This window comes from Ornithorhynchus anatinus, chromosome 6, assembly GCF_004115215.2.
Source record: "Ornithorhynchus anatinus isolate Pmale09 chromosome 6, mOrnAna1.pri.v4, whole genome shotgun sequence".
Lineage (NCBI taxonomy): Eukaryota > Metazoa > Chordata > Mammalia > Monotremata > Ornithorhynchidae > Ornithorhynchus > Ornithorhynchus anatinus.
Genome location: NC_041733.1, coordinates 11,034,910 through 11,059,204, shown reverse-complemented (window position 1 = coordinate 11,059,204; position 24,295 = coordinate 11,034,910). Strand labels below are relative to the sequence as shown.

General features: G+C 50.8%; 1 protein-coding gene across 1 annotated transcript; it reads left to right on the top strand.

Annotated features, from left to right (window-relative positions):
• The first annotated feature begins 4,375 nt into the window (after window positions 1–4,375).
• XKRX (XK related X-linked) lies at window positions 4,376–24,045 on the top strand. The gene is made up of 5 exons (XM_007671539.3): window positions 4,376–4,659; window positions 9,511–10,232; window positions 11,993–12,406; window positions 19,632–19,897; window positions 22,062–24,045. The coding sequence occupies exons 2-5, from the start codon at window positions 9,574–9,576 to the stop codon at window positions 22,787–22,789; spliced, it is 2,067 nt and encodes a 688-aa protein (XP_007669729.1). The 5' UTR covers window positions 4,376–4,659; window positions 9,511–9,573; the 3' UTR covers window positions 22,790–24,045.
• The last annotated feature ends 250 nt before the right edge of the window (window positions 24,046–24,295 follow it).

The following is a 24,295-nucleotide window of genomic DNA, read 5'->3' as shown; positions in this document are numbered from 1 at the left end:
CAGCAGGAGGCTGTTTCACTGCATCTGCTGAGTGGCACTGGTCGAACACGCAATTTTAGGTTTGACTCTTTCCACCGCAGTGTAAAGCCACGAAGAGGATGAGGCTAAAATCAACCGCAGCCTCACTGAGTCAGTGAATACTTCCGTATGGGATCCAGCCTGGCCAGAAGGGGTGACGGCCCTGCCTCAGAGCCATGGAGGAGGTGGGGCTTCTCTGGGAGTGTCTCTCCTTGATCCTGGTGCAGACCACCGTGGGGTTCTCTGGGCTCTACAGATGTTCCGGCTGATGTTACCGAGGCTCTTATCAAGGACTGGCAAGGGAAAAGTTACCGAGCGGTGTCTTGGTCACCCAAAGTTGCCCTAAGCTGCAGGATCAGCGTCCTCTTTGGTTAATTATAATAATAATAATGGTATTTGTTAAGTGCTTACTATGGGCCAGGCACTGTACTAAGCGCTGATATGGATACAAGCAAATCAGGTTGGACACAGTCCCTGTCCCACCCAGGGCTCACAGTCTCAATCTCCATTTTACAGATGAGGTAACTGAGGCCCAGAGGAGTGAAGTGACTTGCCCAAGGTTACACAGCAGACAAGCGGTGGAGCCGGGATTAAAACGCACTCAGTAAATAAGATCAATTGTCTATTGTCTATTGTCCATGGTCTATCCACTACTCGAAGAGATCACTGAGACACAGGGTAGTATAGTATATGATAGAGCATGGGCCTGGGAATCAGATCGACCTGGGTTTTAATCCCATCTCCGTCACTTGTCTGCCACGTGACCTTGGACAAATCATTTCATTTCTCTGTGCCTTAGTTTCCTCATCTATAAAAATGGGGTTTAAGTCCTACTCCTTCCTACCTAGACTGTGAGCCCCACGTGGGACAGGGACTGTGTCCAAACTGACAATCATGTAGTTATCCCAGTTCATAGAACTGTTCTAAGCACTGGGATAGACACAAGAGTATCAGGTCAAACACAGTCCCTGTCCCGCATGGGGCTCACGGTCTGAGTAAGAGGGAGAACAGGTATTGAATCCCCATTTCACAGATGAAGAAACAGATGAAACTGGGATGCATTAAAGAGTCATGCATTCAATGAGGAGACCCTGCTGGCCATAACCAAAGCTAGCCCCCTTCTGAAGGGGCCTGTATTTAGAGCTGAAAGCACTTCTTCTTCTAACATGAAGCCCCAGAATTCATTCTCTGCTTTGCATCGTTAAAATTTCCTCTTGCGACAGGCACTAAGTTTCGTTTATAATTCCTGAAAGTCAAAATTTGACTGGGAATAGTGTCTGTGTGTTCTTAACCTAGCAGAGGTTCCTACTCTAAATCCGAGAAGCAGGGTGGCTCGGTGGAAAGACCCCGGGTTTGGAAGTCAGATCCCAGCTCTGCCCCTTGTCAGCTGTGTGACTTTGGGCAAGTCACTTAACTTCTCTGTGCCTCAGTTACCTCCTCTATAAAATGGGGATTAAGACTGTGAGCCCCACGTGGGACAACCTCATTACCTTGTATCAACCCCAGCACTTAGAACAGTGCTTTGCACATAGTAAGTGCTTAACAAATACCATCATTATTATATTATTATTAATAGCAATAACAGTAGCATTTATAGAACAACCACCTAGTGTACTAAGCACTCGCTAAGTAGAGAATAACAAAGCGACAGGTTCCCTGCCCACTTGGTAGTCAGACAAACATGAAAATATTTCCAACTGTCAAAATATATCAGTTGAGGGGACAGATTCATTCATTCATTCATTCATTCAATTGTATTTTTTCAGCACTAAACTAAGCGCTTGGGAGAGTACAATTAAACAAGAGACACATTCCCTGCCCATAACGAGCTCACATGCATATGAGTGCTAAGGAGGGTGTAAATAAATTTCTAAGTACAAGAGGTGGTCAACATATCTCAGCATGCATCTGTTTCCTCATAACCTAAGGATTTTTCTGTGGAGCTACACAATCAATTGATCTACTTTTGAAGTTTGAGTGAAACCCTGGGGAAAAGAAGGCTGTATTTTAATGGTGTATAAATTTAATAAAAAGAGCAGTAATGCCAAGGATTCATTTGAGGGACTCTGAGACTTTTAGATCTTGTTCAATTAAAGAAAGTGCTTTCCTTTTCGGGGAAAAAAATCCATTTCCCCTCCTTCTCCTCCTTCTCTTCAATAGCATTTATTGAACGACTTCGGTGTACAGAGCAATGTGTTAGGTGCTGCAATACGCATAAAACATGAAAGACCCTCTCCTTGCCATCCAGGAGTTTACAATCTAAAATAAGGAGAACAACGGGGAACACAGTTTTCTAAATATAGAAAGTTCCTTGTGGTGTACCAACTCTGCTGTATTGTTCTTTCCCAAGTATTTAGAAAGATACTCTGGAGAATCAGTGTGGCTTAGCAGAAAGAAGCCAGGCTTGGGAGTCAGAAGTCTTGAGTTCTAATGCTGCTTCTGTCACTTGTCAGCTGTGGGCTATGTGGACTATGGGCAAGTCACTTAACGGCTTTGGGCCTCAGTTCCCTCATCTGTAAAATGGGGATGAAGTCTGTGAGCCCTATGTGAGACACCCTGATTACTGTCTACCCCAGAGCTTAGAACAGTGCTTTGCACATATAGCCTCAACTGATCAAAAGGAAACTAAGCAAATGAGAAAAAAACAAAACATTGCCCCTCATGATCTGGCTCAACCTCCAGCTCAGACTAATTGTGTCCTGGAGGAAATCGGATAACCGAGAAACTCTTCCATGGTCAGAAGCCTGCTTGCCACGAGGTGTTGGAAGAAACCTACACTCTGTGGGAGCGCAGGGTTAAGGGGTGACCACTTAGTTTTCACTCAGGGAGAAAGTGAGAAATTTTTCAGGCCAGGGCGTCTCTGCATTGCCAACAGGATGGTGAAAAACCTGCTTTCTGATTGACTTAAAGTCTTCCTCATTGGAAAATTCCTTCACAGGACTCAAAAATGACAGAACGGATCTCCCCTGAGAACCTGAGCACGAGCATGGGCCTGGGAGTCTGAAGGATGTGGATTCTAATCCCAGCTTCACTATTTGTCTGCTATGTGACCTTGGACAAGTCACTTCACTTTTCTGTGCCTCAGTTACCTCATCAATAAAATGGGGATTTGTTTGATGGTTGGATGGTATTTGTTAAGCCCTTACTCTGTGTCAAACACTGTTCTAAATGCTGGGGTAGGTATAAGTCAAATAGGTGGCATCACAGTTCCTGTCCCGCATGGGACTCCCTGTCTTAAGTGAGAGGGAGAACGGGTATTGAATCCCTATTTTACAGTTGAGGAAACTGAGGCACAGAGAAGTTAAGTGACTTTCCCAGGGTCACACAGCTAGTAATTAGCAGAGCAATTGGCAGATCTAGGATTAGAACCCAGGCCTCTGACTCCCAAGCCCGTGCCTTTTCCACTAGACCACACTGACTGTGAACCCCATGTGGGAAAGGTCAGTGTCCAAACTGATTATTTTGCATCTAGCACAGGGCTTAGTACAGTGCCTGGCACATAGTAAGTGCTTAACAAATGCCACTAAAAAAAAAAAAAGGAAACAACCTTGTACGGGTTGTCCACAATGCCAATAAACCACCACTGCAGAGGGGAGTCCTCTAGACTCTAAGATGGTTGTGGGCAGGGAATGTGTCTGTTTATTGTTATGTTGTACTCTCCAAGCGCTTAGTATAGTCCTCTGCACACACTAAGCACTCAATAAATACGATTGACTGGGAGATCTGCTGAGGGGTTCTAAGGTGCCTGGCAGGGAATGTGAAGTCTTGTCTGGAAATGCTTCTGGGAGGGTAGAGTTCTCGGCACCTTGCCAGAGCTCAGGAGAGTCTCGGGGGTTGACTGGAATTTGTTGAGAAAGAGTCTTGTCGGTGGTAGTATGTATTAGGCGGTTAGTCTGTGCGAAGCACTGGGTTAGAAACAGGATGGTCAGATGGGACATGGTCCCTGACCCCCTTCGGGACTCGCAGCCTAAGAGGGAGGGAGATCTGAGAATCGACCACCGATCTGTAACCCATTTATATCCGAGAGCGGGAGGCCCCGAGGTGGAACCTCTCCTCCGACCGTTGGGGATTGGATTCCGGAGGTTCCATTTTCCGGGGGTGGCATTCTGTTTGGCTTTCCATAACTGCCCGTCCCTCCATCGGTGATGGCCGCCGTGGGGCCGAAATAGAGGACATGGCGCTGGGGGCTGGGGCTGGTAAGCCGACCGTGCTGTTCTCTCCAAAGTCTCTGGGATTTGAGGTGACCAGGTTTAGGTGGATGAACCCCAAATTTCTGGTCTGGCCCCACCCTTTATGACTTGGATTCTCTAGGGCCCGTTGGTGTCCAGAAAATAACCGGTTGGCTGAGATGCATCTGGTTCTCAGCCAATGGGAAGAGCCACCGAGGGATGGAGGCGTGGGCCCTCATCAGCCCGCGACTCCCTCCCGCCCACGAAGGGGAGGAGGAGGAATCTGGGGGAGGAGACGGGGCAAGAAGGCCACAACCCAAGCCTGAGCTTTCAGTGGCCACATGACCCCGGATAGATCACTGCCCCTGGCCCAGTGTTTCTGCCACCACAACCTGGATAAAGTTGTGGCCGCAGTCCTGGTCCTGGGCCCGGTCATGTCTGCTGGGGCCACCGGGCCAGAGCGGGGAAGCTGGTGAGTACTGTCTCTTGCTTGCTACGCCCCCCTCCCCTCCACTTTTGCCTTTTCCTTCTGCTCCTCTTGGCTTTTTCCCTCTCTCTCTCCCACCCCTCTGACCCAAGCCTGCTTTCTAGCCCCTTCTCCATTTTGGCACCACAAGAATCCCACCCGGGTTCATTTCTCCTTTCCCCATCCTCTGCCCTCCCTACTGCCCCTTCAGCTCTTCCATGCCACCTAAGCCCTTGGGTACTCCCTCCATCACTTAGGTACATATCTTTATCTCTTATTACTTCCACCGATCTGTAATATGCTATAGTATCCGGCTAGTGAGTTCCGGCAAGTGGGCGAGAATCCTATCTGCTAATGCTTTTGTTCTCTCCTTAGCACTTGATGCAGTGCTTTGCACAGAGAAAACACTCAGTACATTCCATCGATTGATCTACCGACCAAAGGTGACTGGGTTTCTAGCCACTTTATTCTATTTTCCTGGAGTCAGAGCTCTTAATAATCCCAGCCCCCGGTATCTAAAATACCATCTTTGGTCCACGGAAGATCTGGCCAAACTGGATTGTCCTTTGACTTAATTCCAACACCCACTCAACAGGGACAGGAGCCCAGGATTTTCAGTTAGGAAACCTGCCAGCCGGACAGCTTTGAAACCACTGCCATCTGCAGTTGACTGGCTAGGAAATCTCAATAGATAGCTTTTCTCACTAACTCCGCAAGCCTTTGGAGTTTAATGATCAAATTAAACAGAGAGGATCTCCGTCCCTCCCAGACCTCTCTTGGTCTTAGCTCTGAACCTGACATCTTCTGACATCTTCTCATTCTACCTTTTATTTCCCTATTAAATAACTGTGGGTTGTTCCGAACACTGTACCGAGCGCTGGGGTGGATACAAGTTTATCAGGTCAGTTATGGTCGCTGGCCTACATGGGGCTCACTCTCTAAGACGGAGGGAGAACAGGTATTGAAACACCATTTCACAGACGAGGAAACTGAGGCCCAGAGAAGTGACGTGCCTTGCCCAAGGTCACACGGCGAGTAAGTGGCAGATCTAGGATTAGAACCCAAGTCTCCTGATACCCAGGCCCGTGTTCTTTCCACTAGGCCATGGTGCTGCTCACTGCTTCTCTGATATCTGCAGGGGTCTTTTCAGAACATTTATCCTCATTTGGCTCAATAACCTTATCGGTACCACATGGAATTCCTTTTGCTGGCTCCAGCTGAGCAGATAATAAACTAGACAGAGATGAACTGGTTTAAGTAAATTTGATCCAGGATGGGAAACGAAGAATACTCTCACAAGGTGACTCATTCTGGCTGGGGTTAGGGTTATTGTCATTGGCTCTGATTTGTCAAGGAGCCCCCGGTTGGATGTAGATTTGGAATAGACCGAATGCAGCAGATTGGGCCTGGGGTTTGATCGCCATTAGAATGATTGAATGTTGATTACTGGTAGAATGATCTGTGTGTTTTCTTGGGTCTCCTGGTGCTGCTTCTGAGCAGAGACTCTCCTGGGAAGGCTGGGCTAGGCCGCTTCCCATGGAACGCTGAGTTTAAATATTCTTCATATTATTGAAGAATGGCATCTCAAACCAACTCTGCTGCCTCTTTCCTGGAGAGGGTCACCGAGAACCAATCCCAAGAGGGTAGTAGTGAGGACCTAGGACGAGTCCTTAGGAAAAGCTAAAGCCAAGGATGATTGGGAAGGATTGTCTCAATTTCCTTTTGCTGCCTTACAATAATAATGATAATGATAATTATAATAATAATATTGGTTACACATTTACTCAGTTCCATATCCTGGGATAGATACATTTCAATCAGATCAGACTCAATCTGCGATGGGGCTTCCAGCCAACTGGGAGTGGGGAGAGAACAAGTATTTAATCCCCATTTTATTGATGAGGTCACTGAGGCAGAGAGAAGTGAAATGACTTGCCCTAGGTCACCCAGCAGACAAGTGGCAGAGCTGGGATTAGAATCCAGGTCCTCTGACTGGTGGAGCTAAGGCTGGTGGATTAGGACTGGAGGAATAGGGTAGGAGAGAGAAGTGGACCGTTTTCTTCATTGCTCACAAAATGTGGATCAGTTCTCTGTTTAGTGTCACGGAGATTTCTGCAGAGTTTCTGAAGGTTTCCCTCAAGAAGGAGTCCGTCACAACAGTGAAACTGTCCCCCAGGAACTGGAAGGGGAATCGTTCACTCCTATTCCCAGCTGACTACTTCTCCAGTTGGGATCCAGCCACTCCTCACAGTTGGTTTTCTGCCAGTAGAAGGGATGACCCAGAGCTGGACACGAGTCTAAATGGCTGCCTTGCCCATCTCACCACTTCCAATCTCACGTCAGCCTCTGCCGTCTGTTCAGAATCGAACTTCTGGTCAAAGCGCTTGCTCAGCGTCCAGTGAGACCCATAAACGCAGTCGATGCTCATTTAGGGGCCCTTGATGTGGGATGGGAGACACAAGGTGCTGTGCCGGGGTGAACTTCCCAGAGCCTTCCAGTTGGGTGGGTCAGTTCCCGGCCTGCCAGGTCACGGGGTGGAGCTGCTGAAGGAGCAGGGGGAATCTGGGAATTGGGGTCATCTGAGTCTGCTAGGAGGTCGCCAAAGGGTGGTGGTAGGGGCAGCCCGTGTGGAGCCGCATTCTGGCTGTACGATGCCCATTATTCACCGCAAAACAACAAAACATGAGCAGTGGAAAGGAAGCCAGGCCAGCTCAGGCCAGCTACTGATCACTCCAAGAACTATGGCTGGTGGTGGGTGCAGACCGCTGTGTGATGAATGATTTCAAAGACCAGCCCTGGGAGGAATCCAGATTGGGGAAATCCATCCCCGCGGGTATATCACTTAAACCGTTAAGCCAAAAGCAGGTCTAAAAGGAGACGGGCAGTCAGCCGGTCTTGGGGGGGGGTGCTGTCTGAGGGCTGGCCCGGAGACCAGGCTGCCCTGAGGACCGGGAGTCTGCAGATAGACCAGGGGTGTTGAGTTTTCCTCGACTTCCTCACTTGTGTCTAGCAGCCCTGGCCTGAGGAAGGAAGAAAAACTGATTGTCAAGTAGGGCTGAGCCTAAGCCCTCAGCACCTGAGGATTTTTTTTTTTAATGGTATTTTTTAAGTGCTTAATTACGTGCCAGGCACTGTACCAAGCTCTGGGATAGAGAAAAGCTAATCAGGTCGGACACAGTCCATGTCCCATATGGGGCTTGCAGTCTCAATCCCCATTTTACAGATGAGGTCACTGAGGCCCAGAGAAGTGAAGTGACTTGCCTAAGGTTACACAGCAGGTAAGTGGCAGAGCCAGGGTTAGAATCCAGGTCCCCCAGACTTCCAGACCCGGGCTCTATCCATTAGGCCAGGCTGCTGGGAACCTTTGTTGAGGTGGGGGCGGGGGAGGGAGGGGACTGGTGGTGAAGCACCTTAGAATCAATCAATCAATCAATTGTATTTATTGAGCACTTATTATTTGCAGAGCGCTATACTAAGTGCTTAGGAGAGTGCAATATTTCCCTCCCAGGCCACTGTGGTGGAGGGAGTGTAGCACCCCTCCCTGAGCAGGGGAGAGAGAAGCCCAGCTTCATACAGCCCTGTATCCCTGGAGGAGATGAATTTAAATAGGACGTCTCCCCTGCCCTGCCTCTCCCACCCCTACAGGAAGTTGTTCTGGCTCCATCCCAGCCCTAAGGAAGTTTGGACCTGATGGGGTCAGGATGCCGCTCCAGGCCAGAGGAGGTCCAGGAAATCAATGGCCCATACTGAGTGCTTACTGTGTAGTAAGTCTGTACTAAGAGCTCGGGACAGTGCTACAGAGTTGGTAGCTAACAATCCCTGACCCCGCCAGACTCACCTCAGCCCAAAACACCCAGGGAAGTTTTGAGGTTTGGGAACCGCTCTGGTGGGCTCATTTCTGCCCAAGCACACCCCGGCTCGACCCGGAGGGGCAGATCGGGTCCTAGGACCATTCCGGCCTCCCCTCGGGCCATCGGAGCAAGGGCAACGGTGACTTCTGTGGACCGGAGGAGAATCCCCGGGCCGGTTCTCTGAATCAGGAGTGAGGTGAGGGAAGGCTGGGGGCAGAAGGTGTGGGTGTTTGAGGGGGCAGGGGGAGGGAATGGCACACCTTGTCCATCCTTTGCTCACCTGCAGAATTTCCAAGACAGAACCTGGCAATATCAATATCAGAACCAATGGACTAATATTTTCACATGCCTACTCTGTGCCAGGCTCTGACTGGGGCCTTTGAAAGTCTTTTGTTAATGCCTGTTCCCTTTCTGCTCGCTGAAGGAACTTGTTCTGCAGGTTGGAGTGGTTTGGCCAGGACGCCTTGCCCAGCGGGTGGGTCCTTTCTCTCTCAAGCTTTCACTCTCTCGCTCTCAGAGGAACAAGGCGGTGGGACCTTTCCTCCGGCTTCCCGGGGTCCCTCATCACCCCCGAGGCCGCAGTCCGCCCAGGTCCATGGCTCACTGGGAGGGGGCGGCAACCTGCACCAAGCTGCCAGACCTTCTTCCTTGCTGGCTCCTGGCGCCCAGCCAGCTCAGCTGTGTTAGCCCAGTGGATAGCAGATGTTGTCTTCTTTCCTCCCTCCTACAGAGCTATGCCAACCGGGTGAGGAGGAGAGTATCCAGCCTCACCGTGGGGAGAGCCGCGTGACAACAAGCTAGCTGGCCCGCATAGCTCTCTTGAAACCCACCCAACTTCGTCAACAACCTCCTCCTTGCTCCTCTTCCTTCCCGCCTGCCCCCCTATAAAAAAGTTTTTGGTCTTCCTGCCATGGCCTTCTGCCAGGGACTTAAAAGTGCCTTAACTAATCTTCCACCTCTCCTCTCCCCCCGTCCCCGTCCCGGCCCTCTCTCCCCGACCCCGTAGTATCACTGCTTTCCCCAGTGTGCGTGTGGAAAAGTTAAAGGAGTGACTGACCATCAGCGTTAAATGACCATGGGTCAGATCGCCAGTCTCGATTTCCTGACATCCACCAAGGCCGACGCCCCGGATGCTGCCGATGCTGCCGACTCTCCCGACTCTCCAGAAGCCGCCGACTCTCCTGGCTCTCCGGATGCCGCCGACGCTCCCGATACTGCCGACGCTGCCGTTGCTCCGGATTCTCCCAACTCTGCCGACTATCGGGATGCTCCCGACTCTGCCGACGCTCCAGATGCTCCGGATTCTCCCGACTTTGCCGACGCTGCCGTTGCTCCGGATTCTCCCAACTTTACCGACTCTCGGGATGCTCCCGACTTTGCCGACGTTCCCGATGCTCCGGATTCTCCCGACTCTGCCGACTCTCGGGATGTTCCCGACTTTGCCGACGCTCCAGATGCTCCGGCTTCTCCCGACTTTGCCGACTCTCGCGATGGTCCCGACTTTGCCGACGTTTCCGATGCTCCGGATTCTCCCGACTTTGCCGACGCTTGGGATGCTCCCGAATTTTCCGACGCTCCCGACTTTGCCAGCGGTCTGGATGCCCCCATCTTTGCCGACGCTTCCGACTTCGCCGATGCTCCCGAAGGCCCGGAGGCTGCTGCAGCTGCGGATGGCCCCGGTCAGTCCAAGGGCCCAGACCCTGCCATCGGCAAACGCTGCACTGCTCTGTGAGTGCCAGGCCCCCCGCCCTGATTGATTGATTGATTCTAAGATGCTTCACCACCATTCCCCTCCCTCCCCTGCCCCGCCTCAACAGAGGTTCCCAGCAGCTTGGCCTAGTGGATAGAGCCCGAGCCTTGGAGTCAGGGGGACCTGGGTTCTAATCCGGACTCTGCCTCTTGTCTGGTGTGTGACCTTAGGCAAGTCACTTCTCTTCCCTGGGCCTCACTGACTTCATCTGTAAAATGGGAATTGAAACTGTGAGCCTCATGTGGGACAGGAACTGTGTCCAACCTGATTAGCTTGGATCTATCCCTGCCCATTCCTCTGCCCCTGCTGCGGGACCCCTCTACTCCTGCCCCGGGACTCCATTCCCCCCCCGCCCGGGAGTCAATTTACTTTGGGAAGGAGAGGGGCTGTGCCACTTGAAAAATAAAATTTTAAAAATGGTGGCATTTGTTAAGCGCTTACTATGTGCAAAGCACTGTTCTAAGCACTGGCATGGATACAAGGTGATCAGATTGTCCTATGTGAGCTCACAGTTTTAATCCCCTTTTTACAGATGAGGTAACTGAGGCACAGAGAAATTGTGACTTGCCCAAAGTCACACAGCTGGCAAGCTGCGGAGCAGGGATTAGAACCCATGACCTCTGACTCTCAAGCCCGGGCTCTTTCCACTGAGCCACGCTGTAGCTTCCACGGGAGGGAGAGGGGAAGGTGGAGGGCTCTACCAATTTTAGCATCCATGGGACGAAGAGGGGCTGGGCCGCTTGCAACGACCATCCGTCCAGCCAGCCATCTGCCCCCAGGGTCGACCCTTCCTCCGCCAAGGCTCTCAGGGACCGCCTCTGGCTAGCTAGGGGAGCCATCCCGACAAGGGAGTCGATCAATAGGTGGTATTTACTGAGCGCTTACTGTGCGCAGAGCACCATACTGAACGCTTGGCCCTCAGCCCATCTCTGGCCAAAGAGTGTGGGGCAGGGAAACTTCCCTCCCACCACCGCCTCCTTCCCGTTCTCCAACCAAGTGTGCTCTGCTCACTTTTCTGACTTCAGAGACGCAGCTGTTCCGGAACTGGGCTCGGGGAGGTATTGGATATAATAATGATGCTATCATTTGACAATGCTTATTTTGTGTCAAGCACTGTGCTAAGTTCATTCATTAGATCGTATTTAGAGAGCGCTTACTGTGTGCAGAGCACTGTATATAAGTGCTTGGAAAGTACAATTGGGCAATAAAGAGAGACAATTCCTGCCAGGATAGATACAGGATAACCAGATCAGATACCTTTCCTGTCCGTCATGAGGTTCAGAGTTTACGAAGGAGGGCAGATATCTTAGCTCCATTTTACAGATGGGGATACTGAGGCACAGACAATATCAAATCACAGACCCGGGGAGCAGCGGAGCCAGGTCTGGGACCCAGGTCTCCTGAGTCCCAGCCTTGGGCTCCTTCACTTGACCACACTGCCCCAAGGATGGGTTTGCACTTTGGCGGTCATTTTATAGCCAAAAAGACCATAAACCAGGCCTCCTCCCAGGACGTAAAGGAATCTGGGGATTTTTCCTGCCAAGGTGATTTTGACAACAGCCATCTCGGAGACCCTAAGGAAAAACCCTTAAGCTCGCTGTGTGCAGGAAATGTATCTGTTAACTCTGTCGAGGTGTACTCTCTCAAGCGCTTAGTCCAGTGCACTGCACATAGTAAGCACTGAATAAATATCATCGATTGAAACCGTGGTGGGATGCCATGGGTCTTATCATTGCAGAACTGAACTGGACCAGGTGGTCTCCGCCGGCCCCCAAGAGTCGAAGAAGTGTCGAGGTCCTGCCTGTGTGCTCACCATCCCGAAGACGGAGGAATTGACAGAAATCTTGGTTGAAGAACGCTTAAGATCCTTAGAAAAGACAGTAGTAAAATTGGGGTCCAAGACCCATTTCACCTTTCCAGTGGGCATCATCTTCACCACCTTTCTCTACTGTGGGGAAGCCTCCAGTGCCATTTATATGGCAAATATCTACCGGAAGAACAAGGATATATTCTGGATGACATTCACCTTTCTCTTCTTCTTACTGTCATCGATCATGGATCAGTTTACCCTCGTTTTCATCCACCGGGATTTGGCCAAAGATAAACCCCTCATGGTGTTCACACACCTTCTACTCTTGGGACCGATTTTCAGGTGAGTAGCTCCTTCAGAGTTCCCCATTCCCTCCGAACAGAACTGGAAGGAACCTCTTCAGATCCCTCTCTTTTGCCCCCTCTCTCCCTCTCAACCCCTTCACCATCCAGAGACGCATCTCTGGGGGCTCAGATATCTCCAGTTCAATAAGGCAACTCTCCCTGGTAGTGGAATAGCCCATCCTCTGGGAGAATTTCCCCGCAGGAAGAAAAAGGTCCAGCTTTTGCCAACCACAGGGATAAACTCTCTGTAGTCTATTTTAATGTCTGTCTCCCCCTGTAGACTGTAAGCTCCCTGTGGTAGGGGTTGCACCATCCAACTCTGTTTCTTAAGCACTGTGTCCGATCTGGGTGTTCAGAACGGGGCATTTAACAAATACCATAAAAAAACCACACCCTGATGAAGGATGGACGGAGCATCCCCGGAAGAAACCAGTGCTTAGTACAGCGCTCCGCACACAGTAAGTGCTCAGTAAATACGATTGAATGAAAACGACCCTCCCGGAGAATGTAGCGAGGAGCTGGGAGATCCACCGTTCCCGCTGAGCCTTCAAATTGTCCCCAGTGGTACCTTGCAGACTATTAACGTGGGACGTCTCAAGCCCAACCTAAACCGCAAAACTGGCCAGGGCTAACAGTGGACCCTAGAGGAAGCCAATCATAGTAACCGAGTCCTCTTGTCACCTCTTCTCTCTCCTCCGTTCCCAACCTCCGTCACTCCTCTAAACTCCCAAGGACGGAGATTTTTCCACATCCATTTCCTCAGCCTGCACGATCCACGGGGGCCGACCCTACTCTCATCTTTCCTTACTGCCTCTGTGAGCCCCAAATCCATTCGACAGTCCATCCGTGGTATTTATTGAACGCTTACCCTGTCTAGAGCGCTATACTAAATGCTTGGGAGAATTCACTACAGCAGAGTTGGTAGGCACCAACTGTAAACCCAAACCTTCCCAGACACCCAGGGGCAATCCCAATGTAGGTGTCAGGTTGAATTTCAGGATGTGGCTCAGACCTCAGTCCCAGGCCTAGGATTGCCCTTTCGAAAACCCCAATTAAAACTTACAACTATCACACCTAAAATTCTCTGGGAGGGTCCGTAGCCCACTTCTTCCTGCAGAGTAGGGGAGCGCCCTGTTTCCCACTGCAAAACACAAAGTGAAGGAAAACAATTCTCCAAAATATTCCCAGGAGACTGTGTGTACGAGAATGATTATTATGGAAATTTTCATCATCATAAGGAGGTGTGATATAGGCAAGGACAATATTAAGTCGATCAATCAATGGTATTTACTGAGTGCTTTCTCTGCAGAGCATGCTTGGGAGTATTCATTCATTCAATCGTATTTATTGAGCATTTGCTTACTCTGTGCAGAGCACAGTACAGTGGAGCTAATAATGATAATGATGGTATTTGTTAAGCGCTTACTATGTGCCAAGCACTCTTCTAAGCACTGGGATAGATACAAGGTAATCAGGTTGTCCCACGTGGGGCTCACGGCCTTCATCCCCATTTTACAGATGAGGTAACTGAGGCACAGAGAAGTTAAGCGACTTGCCCAAAGTCACGCAGCTGACAAGTGGCAGATCTGGGATTAGAACTCATGACCTCCGACCCCCAAGCCCGTGCTCTTTCCACTGAGCCACGCTGCTTCTCCGGTAGACATGTTGGTAGACGTGTTCTCTGCCCATGACAAGCTTATTGTCTAGAGGGGGAGACAGATGGTAATATAAATAAACAATTTACAATGCATAATTCATATAAGCATAAAGTAAGCATAAAAATAAGTGAAGAATATCACAGATGTTTTAGTGAGAGTAAAAACAATATCAAACTTTAGGATAATGGGATGATCATTCAACTATGGCCGCCACCGTACCCCAGCTTAAACGAATCAGTCGTGCAGATCCACAGTAGGGGCTAGAAGACAGGCCAGGTGAGCCAGTTCTGCTTCAGTCAAAGGAGAAGAGACCCATGCTCTCCCCTTAGAGATCTTTCTTTTAATGCTGAGGAATTTTTTTCCCCCAAACAAGACACTGCCGGGGTGGGGCCGTGGAGGGCGGAGGGGAGGTGTCACAATCTCATGCCTTAAAATTTGCTGAGATCATAAAAGAGGATCTCTCATATGCTAATCATGGTTTAAATAAGCTAAGGTCTTTGGAATGGGACATTTCTCTGCTAACTGCTAATTATTTTTTCATTCAGTCAATCAGTGGTATTTACTGAACACTTACTGTGTGTTCAGCACCTGTACTAAGCACTTAGAAAAATGTGATAGAGTAAGTAGACGCAATCCCTGACCTCAAGGTGGGGAGCTTATGTGCAAAAGCTATGGGGGAACTAAGTCTGGCATCATAGAGAAGCAGTGTAGCCTAGTAGATAGAGCATGGGCCTGGGAATCAGAAGGATCTGGATTCTAATCCTGGCTCTGCCACTTACCTGCTCTGTGATCTTAGGCAATTCACTTAACTTCACTCTGCCTCAGTTACCTCATCTGTAAAATGGGAATTAAGACTGTGAGTTCTGGGTGGGACATGGATTGTGTCCAACCTGATTGGTTTGTATACACCGCAGTGCTCAGTACAGTGTCTGGAACATAGCAGCGCTAATCAAGTACCATAAAAACCCCCCAAAAATGCCACGGAGGGTCACCTTCCTGAAAATTGGCCCAATTATCACAACATTCCTGGAAAGAGTTGTCTTGAGTCATCAGGATAGGATCCTTTTTCCTACAAGATATCTGTGATATCTGAAGTCATGGGTTCTAATCCTGACTCTGCCACTCATCTGCTGTGTGTCCTTGGGCAAGTCACTTCACTTCTCTGTGTCTCAGTTATCTCATTTGTAAAATGGGGAATTAGACTGTGAGCCCTATGAGGGACAGGAACTGTTTCCAACCTGATTTCTTTGTACCCACCCCAGTGCTTAGTCCAGTGCCTGGAACACAGTAGGCACTTAATAAATACCACAGTTATTATTATTAGTCTCCTCTTCGATCCCAGGGGAGACTCTGTTCCCCTCACAGATTCTCCTGCCCTCCAGTCTTCTGGCCCTTTTTTTATGATTTTGTTAAGCGTTTATTATATGCCAGGCACTGTATTAAGAGTTGCGGTGGCTACAGCCAAATCAGGTTGGACCCAATCCATGTCCCACATGGGATTCACAGTCTTAATCCCTATTTTACAGATGAGGTAAGGCATAGAGAAGTGAAGTGACTCCCCACCTGGCGGAGTGGGGATTAGAACCCAGGTCCTTCTGACTCCCCAGCCTGTGCTCTTTCCACTATGTCATGCTGCTTCTCCGTCTGCCCTGGCCTTCTGATCCTGCTGCCTCAGGTCAGGGAGCTGCTGGGATCCCAGCAGGAAAAGCTTTTCCTTGTTTCTCCCAAAACTTTGCCTCATCAACCTAATTCATGCCCGGTCTCTTTTCCTGACTTTGTCCTGAGGAATCGTGCCGCTCCACGCTTATGGGGAAAAGACTGTAATTTGCTTCCCGTTTCTCCATTCTCTTTGTCCTCCCCGCTCCCTCCGCCCTTGATTTTTTTCCGACTCCTTGATTTTGTCCCAGGGACCCAGAAGCCCTATTTATAGTGTGAAACTCCCCTCCATCTGCTCCAATTCCCAAATATCCAGCCAGCGGCCTGAGAGAGGTCACTGGGCTCTGAGAGAGGGCTAATAATAGTAACTGTGGTCTTGGTTAAGTACTTACAATGTGCCAAGCACTATGCCAGGCACTGGATTAGATGCAAGCTATTCACGTGGGACCCAATGCCTGTTCCACGTTGGGCTCCCAATCTAAGGGAGAGAGGCAACAGGTATTGAATTCCCTTTCTACAGATTATTATTGTGCTGTTTGTTAAGCGTTTACCGTGGGCACCAGGCACTGTATTAAGGACTGAGGTGGATACAAGCAGATCATGTCGGACAAAGTCCCTGTCCCACGTGGGGCTCACAGTCTCAATCCCCATTTTACAGGTGAGGTAACTGAGGCCCAGAAAAGTGAAGTGACTTGCCCAAGGTCACACAGCAAAAACGTGGCTGTGTCAGGATTGGAACCCATGACTTTCCGACTCCCAGTCCCATGCTCTATCCACTATGCCATAGAGATGAGGAAACAGTGTGGCACAAAGTGTGACTTGTCCAAAGGTCACCTGGCAGGCAAGTGGCAGAGCTGGCATTAGAACTCGGATCCCCTGCCGGGTCTGTGCCCTTTCTACGGTTACAGGGTGTCTACTTTAGGAAAGTAAACCAAGGGAGTAAAAGGCCTGGGTCTGAGTACGCTCTCCTTTCTCTCTCCCCCTCTCCACATCTTTCTCCTTACTCCTCTTGCCCTCTTCTCATTTCTAATCCAGATGAGTCCTACCTCTCTCTTTAGACTGTATGCTCTTTGTGGGCAGGGAGAAGCAGCATAACCTAGTGCAAAGAGCCCGGGCTTGGGAGTCAGAGGACCTGGGTTCTAATCCCAGTTCTGCCACTTGTCCGCTGCGTGACCTTGGGCAAGTCACTTGGCTTTTCTTTGACTCGGTTACCTCATCTGTAAAATGGGGCTTGTGACTGTGAGCCCCTTGTGGGACATGGACTGTGTATGACTTACAGTGCTTGGCACATAGTAAGCACTTAACAACAAAAGAAAAGAAAAAAACTCTTTTTTGTTGTACTCTCCTAAGAGCTTAGTACGGTGCTCTGCACATAGTAAGTGCCCAGTCAATATCACTGATGGATTGATTAATTAATGTAAGTCCTAGGAGCTCAACCAGATAGGGGAGGGTGAAGATCGGGGAGGAAGTGTCAAGGTGCTCTTTAAATAATAATAATAATAATGTTGGTATTTGTTAAGCACTTACTATGTGCAGAGCACTGTTCTAAGCGCTGGGGTAGACACAGGGGAATCAGGTTGTCCCACGTGGGGCTCACAGTCTTCATCCCCATTTTACAGATGAGGGAACTGAGGCACAGAGAAGTTAAGTGACTTGCCCACAGTCACATAGCTGACAAGTGGCAGAGCTGGGATTTGAACTCATGACCTCTGACTCCAAAGCCCATGCTCTTTCCACTGAGCCACGCTGCTTTTAGATGTTTCTCCCTCAAGTCTACCCCATCGTTACTGAGGGGTGACAAGGACTGCTTTCTCCTCAGTCTTGCTTGTCCCAAGCATGGATTTCCTGGACGGACAGTGACTTCGCGGCCTTCGTAAAGTCGGAGTTCAATCCGGAGGACTTCAGAGCAGCCAGCTCGGGAAACAAGCCTCCCAGAAGCAAGCTTTGGTGGACTCCTTGCAGAGTCTGGCCAGAGCTTTGGTGGTTTGGGGGCTGTTTAGCCAAGAGATCTTTGGGAGAATTCCCCCACTGAAGTGAAAACAGCCTCACCCGAGGTTTTGATCCTGTCAGGCATCTGACGAGACCTGGGATCTCTGGCCGTCCAAATCCAGGCGACAAGGCTGACCAGAATTTGTCAGCCAGCCTGGCAACCCGTGGTCAGAATGGAGTGCTCGCTGCAGAGGTGGCACCAAATTAGGTGACATCAGAGGTTACCCTAGTGGGGAGACGGAACGAATGCCAACGCACAAGGATGCAAGTAGCCTGACCGAGAGGATACATTGAGACAGGGAAGCTAAGATCAGTCGGCGGTACGGATTGAGTGCTTACTCTGCAGAACACTGTACTGGACCCTTGGGAGAGTATAATGGAGTTAGTGGGTGCGATTTCAACCCTCAAAGAGCTATACTATTGCTTCCATTGTAAGCTCCTTGAGGGCGGGATCGTGACTCCCTACTTTACTGTCTTCTCCCAAGCACTGAGTACAGTGCTCTGCACATAGTAAGTGCTCAGTAATACCATTGTTTCTGCTGTGTCTATCAGTCGTAATTTCAGAGGGCTAGTAGGGGGATGAGATGATTAGAATCGGGGAGGGCCTAGTCAGGCATAATGGAAGAATCAGGCTTTAGTAAGGGCTTAGGGTCACACCGGCAGAGTTTCCAGTCCTCTACCAGTCCTGATTACAGGAGGGAGAGTCAAGCAGAGGCCTGTCCATTCCATTCCTAGTTTGGGCAGTGGCTAGCGAGTGGCAGGCCATCTGGCACGAGTCAAAACTCCCTTGTGCTGGGCAGCAGCGGCACGGGAGAGAGTCGAGGGCAGAGACTCATTTACTGCGCTGAAGGAGGCAATGGTAAACCACTTCTTTATTTTTACCAAGAAAACTCTAGGGATACGCTACCAGAACGATTGCAGATGGAAGTGGGGCGCTCTGGGAGAGATGAGTCTATGGTGTCGCTTTGGGTTGGACACGACTCAACGGCGTAAGACAACAACAAGAGCTTAGTAGGATTTGCAGTCGCTGTGCTTTTCCATTCAAACTACATTGTTCCGAATGGGAAGGGCTATTCCTCAACAGCTCAAAATAAGAAAACAGCCCTCCTTGGGTCTCAAACACTCTCTCAGTCAGAACTGAGGGATATTTATCGAAACCTAGCTCAAACCTCCCTGTTTCAGTGGCTCCTGCGGGAGACTGATTGAGAAAGGAAAAGAGGGAATTATCTGATGGAAGGTAAATTGCAGAAGGCACAGTCAATTCTGGAGCGTAGGAGTTGGGCAGGGGAGGAGAAAGGGAAATAGTAGCATCGCTATTTATTGAGCTCCCATTTGGTGCTACGCGCTGTACTCGGCTCTCGTGAAGTACAGAATAAAGAAGTGATATAGCTCTGACCACAAGAACCTTATACCCTAGTCTGTGAGACAAACATGGAAATATTTACAATTAAAGAAGTCAAAATAAATGCCTAAATATGCAGTTGAATCAATATATCGGCAAGAACGCTGAGGATGGGCACAAATAAGTTTCTGAGTGCTACAGTCGGATGATGGGTTCATACGGCTTTGGAGCTGGGAAATTAATTGGGGGAGGTGGGATTTGCGGGGGACATTTGATTAAGAGATTGGTGATGGTCTGTCTGGGGTGGGGAGGGAGATAATTCCAAGCCGGGGGAACAGAATGAGGCTCGAGAGCCAAGAGTGAGGTCCGGCTAAGAGTCCAGTTTGGGAGGAGCAAAGACAGTGAGCTGGAGTCCAGTGTGTGAAGACAGATAAAATGGAATTAACTGGAGGAGGGACAGAGTATGGGTTTGTCAGAAGAGGTGGAAAGAGGCAGGAGAAGTGACCCACCAACACACACCCAAATAGCTCCCCAAAAGGCAGCACCGGCTAAACTCAAGTAATACTTTATTCTTGCAGATGCCTAGAGGCCATAATAATGTACCTTAATCTGGGGAAGAAGGTGGTGGAGGACCCCTACGTCGGCATCATCCGCAAGAAATTATTCTACGATGGCATAGAAGAGGTGGTAGAATGGGAGGTTGGCCACTCCACCCGAATTCTGTCCCATCACCGCAACGCCTTCAAACGTATGGCTGTGATGCAGGCCTACTTGGGCTCGGTGCCCCAACTGACCTATCAGTCCTACGTGACCCTCTTATCCAACGAATTGCCTTTTCCGAGAGGTGAGTTGAATCAGCGGCGGGGGCTGGGGCGTGACGACACTCAGGAGCTCAACGGGCTGGATCCCAGGGGATCTCGGGATGTTGGACGGTGACCCGATGGTCACCAGTCTACTCGGCTTCTTGAGTTTTTGTGGGACTACCATTCCATCAGGCAGCTGATCTTGCTCCGTCCTATCTTGCTCCATCCTCGGACTGGGGCCCTCGGGGGCCTAGGAGGAAAACCCGGCAGCAACAGCAGTCAAGAGGAGCAGAGGCTTGTTTCCTCTTACAAACGATAGCGTCACATACGGTGATATTTATTAAGCGCCGATTAGGCAGAATCCTTGCCCCTCACAGGACTCATCCTCGTTATCATTTCCCCATTTTTCAGATGAGGAAACAGGTCCAGAGAGGTTAGGTGACTTGCCCCAAGTTTACACATCAGGCCATTGACAGAACTGCTGAATCAGGGTGGGCCCAGGTCCGCAACCAGGCTCAGGGGCAGGATGGGGTTGGCTTCCTATTGGGTTTAAGACAGTTCTCCCATCCTCATGAGGAGACCAAAAAGGGCAAAAGTCCAAGCGCAAGCCACAAGTTTGGGAAAACTAAAACCAGAACCCCAGTTTGGATCTTCTCTGTGATTTCGGGAAGATCGCCGAGCCAGTCACCCTCTTGACGTCCGCACAGGGTACTGGGTGGATTCTAGGACGGTGAGGATCTGCTTGCAAAAATACTGGTGGACAAATGAGCTAATTTTTTTTCTTTTAAACGATATTTGTTAAGTGCTTACTACGTGTTAGGCACCGTATTAAGCGCTGGGGTAAAGAGACAAGCTAATCAGGTCGGACACAGTCCCTGTCCCACATGGTGCTCACGGTCTTAATCCCTACTTTACAGTTGAGGGAACTGAGGCACAGAGAAGTGAAGTGAATTTCCCAGGGTCACACAGCAGACCCATGGTGGAGCCAGGACTAGAACCCAGGTCCTTCTGGCCCTCAAGCCCGTGCTCTATCCACTAGACCATGCTGCTTCCACTAGGCCAGTTTAGTTGAGTGCTCTGCATACGGTAAGCGCTCAGTAAATACGATTGATTGGTTAGTGGTTGTTTCGACAAGGCTGTGTCTTGCTTTGCTACCGGGAAAATTTGGAGTTGAATATAGAAGGTGGGGGTGGGGAGGTTGTGTCGGTCAAGGGCTCTTAGCGCCGCCCAAGGGCTCTCGTTCTGTGGAGAGTGGGCTCACGTTCTCCCCCCTCCTCCCGGCCACACCACAGTGTCGGTGCTCTGGGCTAGGGCCACCATTCCTTGCCTTCCCCTCCTTTGCTGGGAACCTGGGAGGGTCTTCAAGCCCACCCGGGAACCTGGGGCAGGGGAATGGAGGGTAGACCGCACACCTAGACCTGCAGATCATCACCAGCCACTGGGGTTCGCCATCAATCAACAGTATCGCGGCATGGCTTAGGGCACAGAACATTGGCCTGGGAGTCAGAAGGACCTGGGTTCTAATCCCGGCTCCGCCACACATCTGCTGTGTGACCTTGGATGGGTCACTTCACTCCTCTGGGCCTCAGTTACCTCATCTGTAAAATGGGGATTAAGAACACAAGCCCCATATGGGATTGCCATTGTTCTTGTCTGTCCGTCTCCCCCGATTAGACCGTAAGCCCGTCAAACGGCAGGGACTGTCTCTATCTGTTGCTGACTTGTTCATTCCAAGCGCTTAGTACAGTGCTCTGCACATAGTAAGCGCTCAATAAATACTATTGAATGAATGAATGAATGACATGGACTGCGTCCAACCTTTTATCTACCCCAGCACTTAACACAGTGCCTAACGCGTAGTAAGTGCTTAACAAACACCACAATTATTACTGTTATTGATTGAGTGCCTACTGTGGGCAGAAGTTCTTGGGAGGGCACAGTGCACTAGAGGCAGCAGACACGATCCCTCCCCGCGAGGAGCTATAGTCGATCGATCAGTCAATCGATCATCGGTATTTATTGAGCACTTCCTGAGCTCAGAGCACCGCTCTAGGCCATCCGTCCTGCGCTTTTACGAAACGGTAGCTCTTGGGGTCGGTTCTCCGGCCCGCTCCCCGCCGAGCGATCATCTCTCGGGCCCCAGAGTCCCGCGGGCTCTCCCTCTAACCTCCTTCGTCTCCGCTTGCCTCCGCCCCGACTCTGCAGCGGTACTGATCGGCTTCTCCCTGGTTTCGGTCACCTTCGGGTCCACCATCTCCACCATCCTGACCCTCCAGATCAAGTACGATGAGTACAAGGTCCAACTGGGGTTTTTGCAATCCATCTGGATAATCATCTGGCGGACCCTGGAGATCATCACCCGCCTGGCCATCCTCGTGGTCTTCTCTATCTCCATGAAGCTCCTGGCGCTGCCCTTCATCTTCTTAATCTTCCTGGTCATCCTCTTGGAACCCTGGGTGCGCTTCTGGATGAGCGGCGCCAAGCTGCCCGTGATCGAGCGGACCCTGACCTGCGTGGGCACCACGGTGGTGCTGGTCACCGTCACCGTCATCCACACCGGCATCAACTACTTCAGCTGGTCGGCCATGCAGCTGCGGCTGGACCAGCCGGAGCTTATGAAGACAACGCCGGGGTGGGGCTCCATGATGTTGCACTACAGCATCCGGCTGGTGGAGGACTTCATCCTGATAGCCACATGGCTGTTCCGGCCCGAGAAGGCGGTGGTCCTGCAGAATATCTGCCGCCCCTACCTCGCCGTGCAGCTCCTGGTATGCCAACTGCTCTCCTTCACCCTCCTGCTCTTCTTCTTCCAGTACTTGCATCCGTTCCACTTACTCTTCCCCGAGTCCATCTCCGATTACATCCACAAAATGTGCCGCCGGCCCCGCTGGGCTAGGGCGAGGAACCCGGCCCCTCGGGACAGCACGGTGTGACTCGCCTGCCCGGGGAAGCTCCTCTGGGGTGGCTGTCGGAGTTTTGACTGGAAGCGTTCTTAAGGAGTGGAAGAAAGGTGCCTCTTTCTTGTTCTAGCAGCTGTCTCAAGTGTTGCTTCGCTTTGCCGGTGGATCTGTCTGGGTGGGAGGAGGGGGATGGGACTTCGGGGGTGAGCACCACCCTTCCCGTGGGGGGTTTCAGGGCTGGGGGCCGCCAAGGACTCTGCAAGGCAGTCCCTAGGCATCAGCCTGGGGGATAGTGGCAAAAGGCCACGGGGGTCTTTGTGTCCCAGCAGCCGTTAGCTTTGCCGTCCAGCCCCGGAGGTGGGGGTGGTCTCCCAGGGCTTCTCAGAGCTGGATGGGGCGGGTTCAGCTGAAAGGGGACCTGCCAAGGGGGTGGGTCCCCTCCCTGCTTAGCTGACACCCGGAGGGCCGAGGGCACCTGACCGAAAGCTGTCGGGGTGACTGGGGAGCCCCGCTTGAACCAGAGGTTCCCGGTCCCCCGGCGTGCTAGGGAAAAATGGGGACAAGGCTGGGGTTCCTCTCCCCACTTGTGGGCCCCCGGTAGCCAGATGGGGACTCTCTGTGTCTCGCGGGGTCCCAGCAAGGTCCGAGGGCTTTCTGAGCTCCGACTGGGCCCTAGCGCTAAGACCCAGGCGAGCTCTGAAACTCGGGTCGGGGTGCTCTCCAACTCCGCCAAGCACCGGGGGTAGAAAGGTGGAGACCTTTCGCCAGCCTCAGGGGCCAGAACGAAGGCTTCCATGTCCTGAAAGTGTCGGCCCCTTGGAGCCCCACCTCCTCGGGAGCCCCCACACTCTCCGAGGTGAAGAGTACCTGTGGTCCACAGCGGCCTTAGAGATCCCTTGCCTCCGTGGTTTTCCAGGTGTGGGAGCAAGGCCATTGTTTTCTCCTCCAGGCCTTGTCGGTAGGAATCCCAGCTTCCTTTAGCCTACATCTCTAACAGGACTGGAGGGCTTCTTAGCCTGGCTGAAGAGACCCTTCCGAATCAGGTCTTTCTGACTCACTGAGTTTTGGAAGTCTGCCTGCCAAATCCCAAGCTTCAAACCCCATCCCGTTTGCTCTCCTTTCAAAAGTTCTGCCCCACTTTCACTCCCTCATATAATGAAAAGGGGACACTGGGCGTGACTTCCAATCACAGAACTGAATTTTAATTAGGGCCGTGTTCGGGCTAGGTGGAAATCTAAAAATCAATTAGAATCGGCTATAAAATAAAGCTTTTCATTTCACTGTGAAAATTGATTTTCCAGTTTAAGGTTTACTCACGTGTTGTAGCAATAATCGTGTTTTTTCCCAAGCCGTGGAGGATTTTAATGATCTAAAAATGAGGGAAGATATGGGTTTTCCTTGCTGGAGATCACCCCACTAGGCCTGTTCAGCCATTCAGACTGAAAGCTCCTCGAGGGCGGGGACTGGGCTTCTCTGTTCCTTCAGTGGTATTTATTGAGCGCTTACTGTGTGCCGAACACTGTAGTACTGTATACTGCC

Excerpts from the sequence above, each read along its gene's own strand:
- XKRX (XM_007671539.3), top strand. The coding sequence starts at position 9,574 with ATGACCATGGGTCAGATCGCCAGTCTCGATTTCCTGACATCCACCAAG. Across the intron at positions 10,233-11,992 it reads GGCAAACGCTGCACTGCTCT|AACTGAACTGGACCAGGTGG; the intron begins GTGAGTGCCAGG and ends TTATCATTGCAG. Across the intron at positions 12,407-19,631 it reads CTCTTGGGACCGATTTTCAG|ATGCCTAGAGGCCATAATAA; the intron begins GTGAGTAGCTCC and ends TTATTCTTGCAG.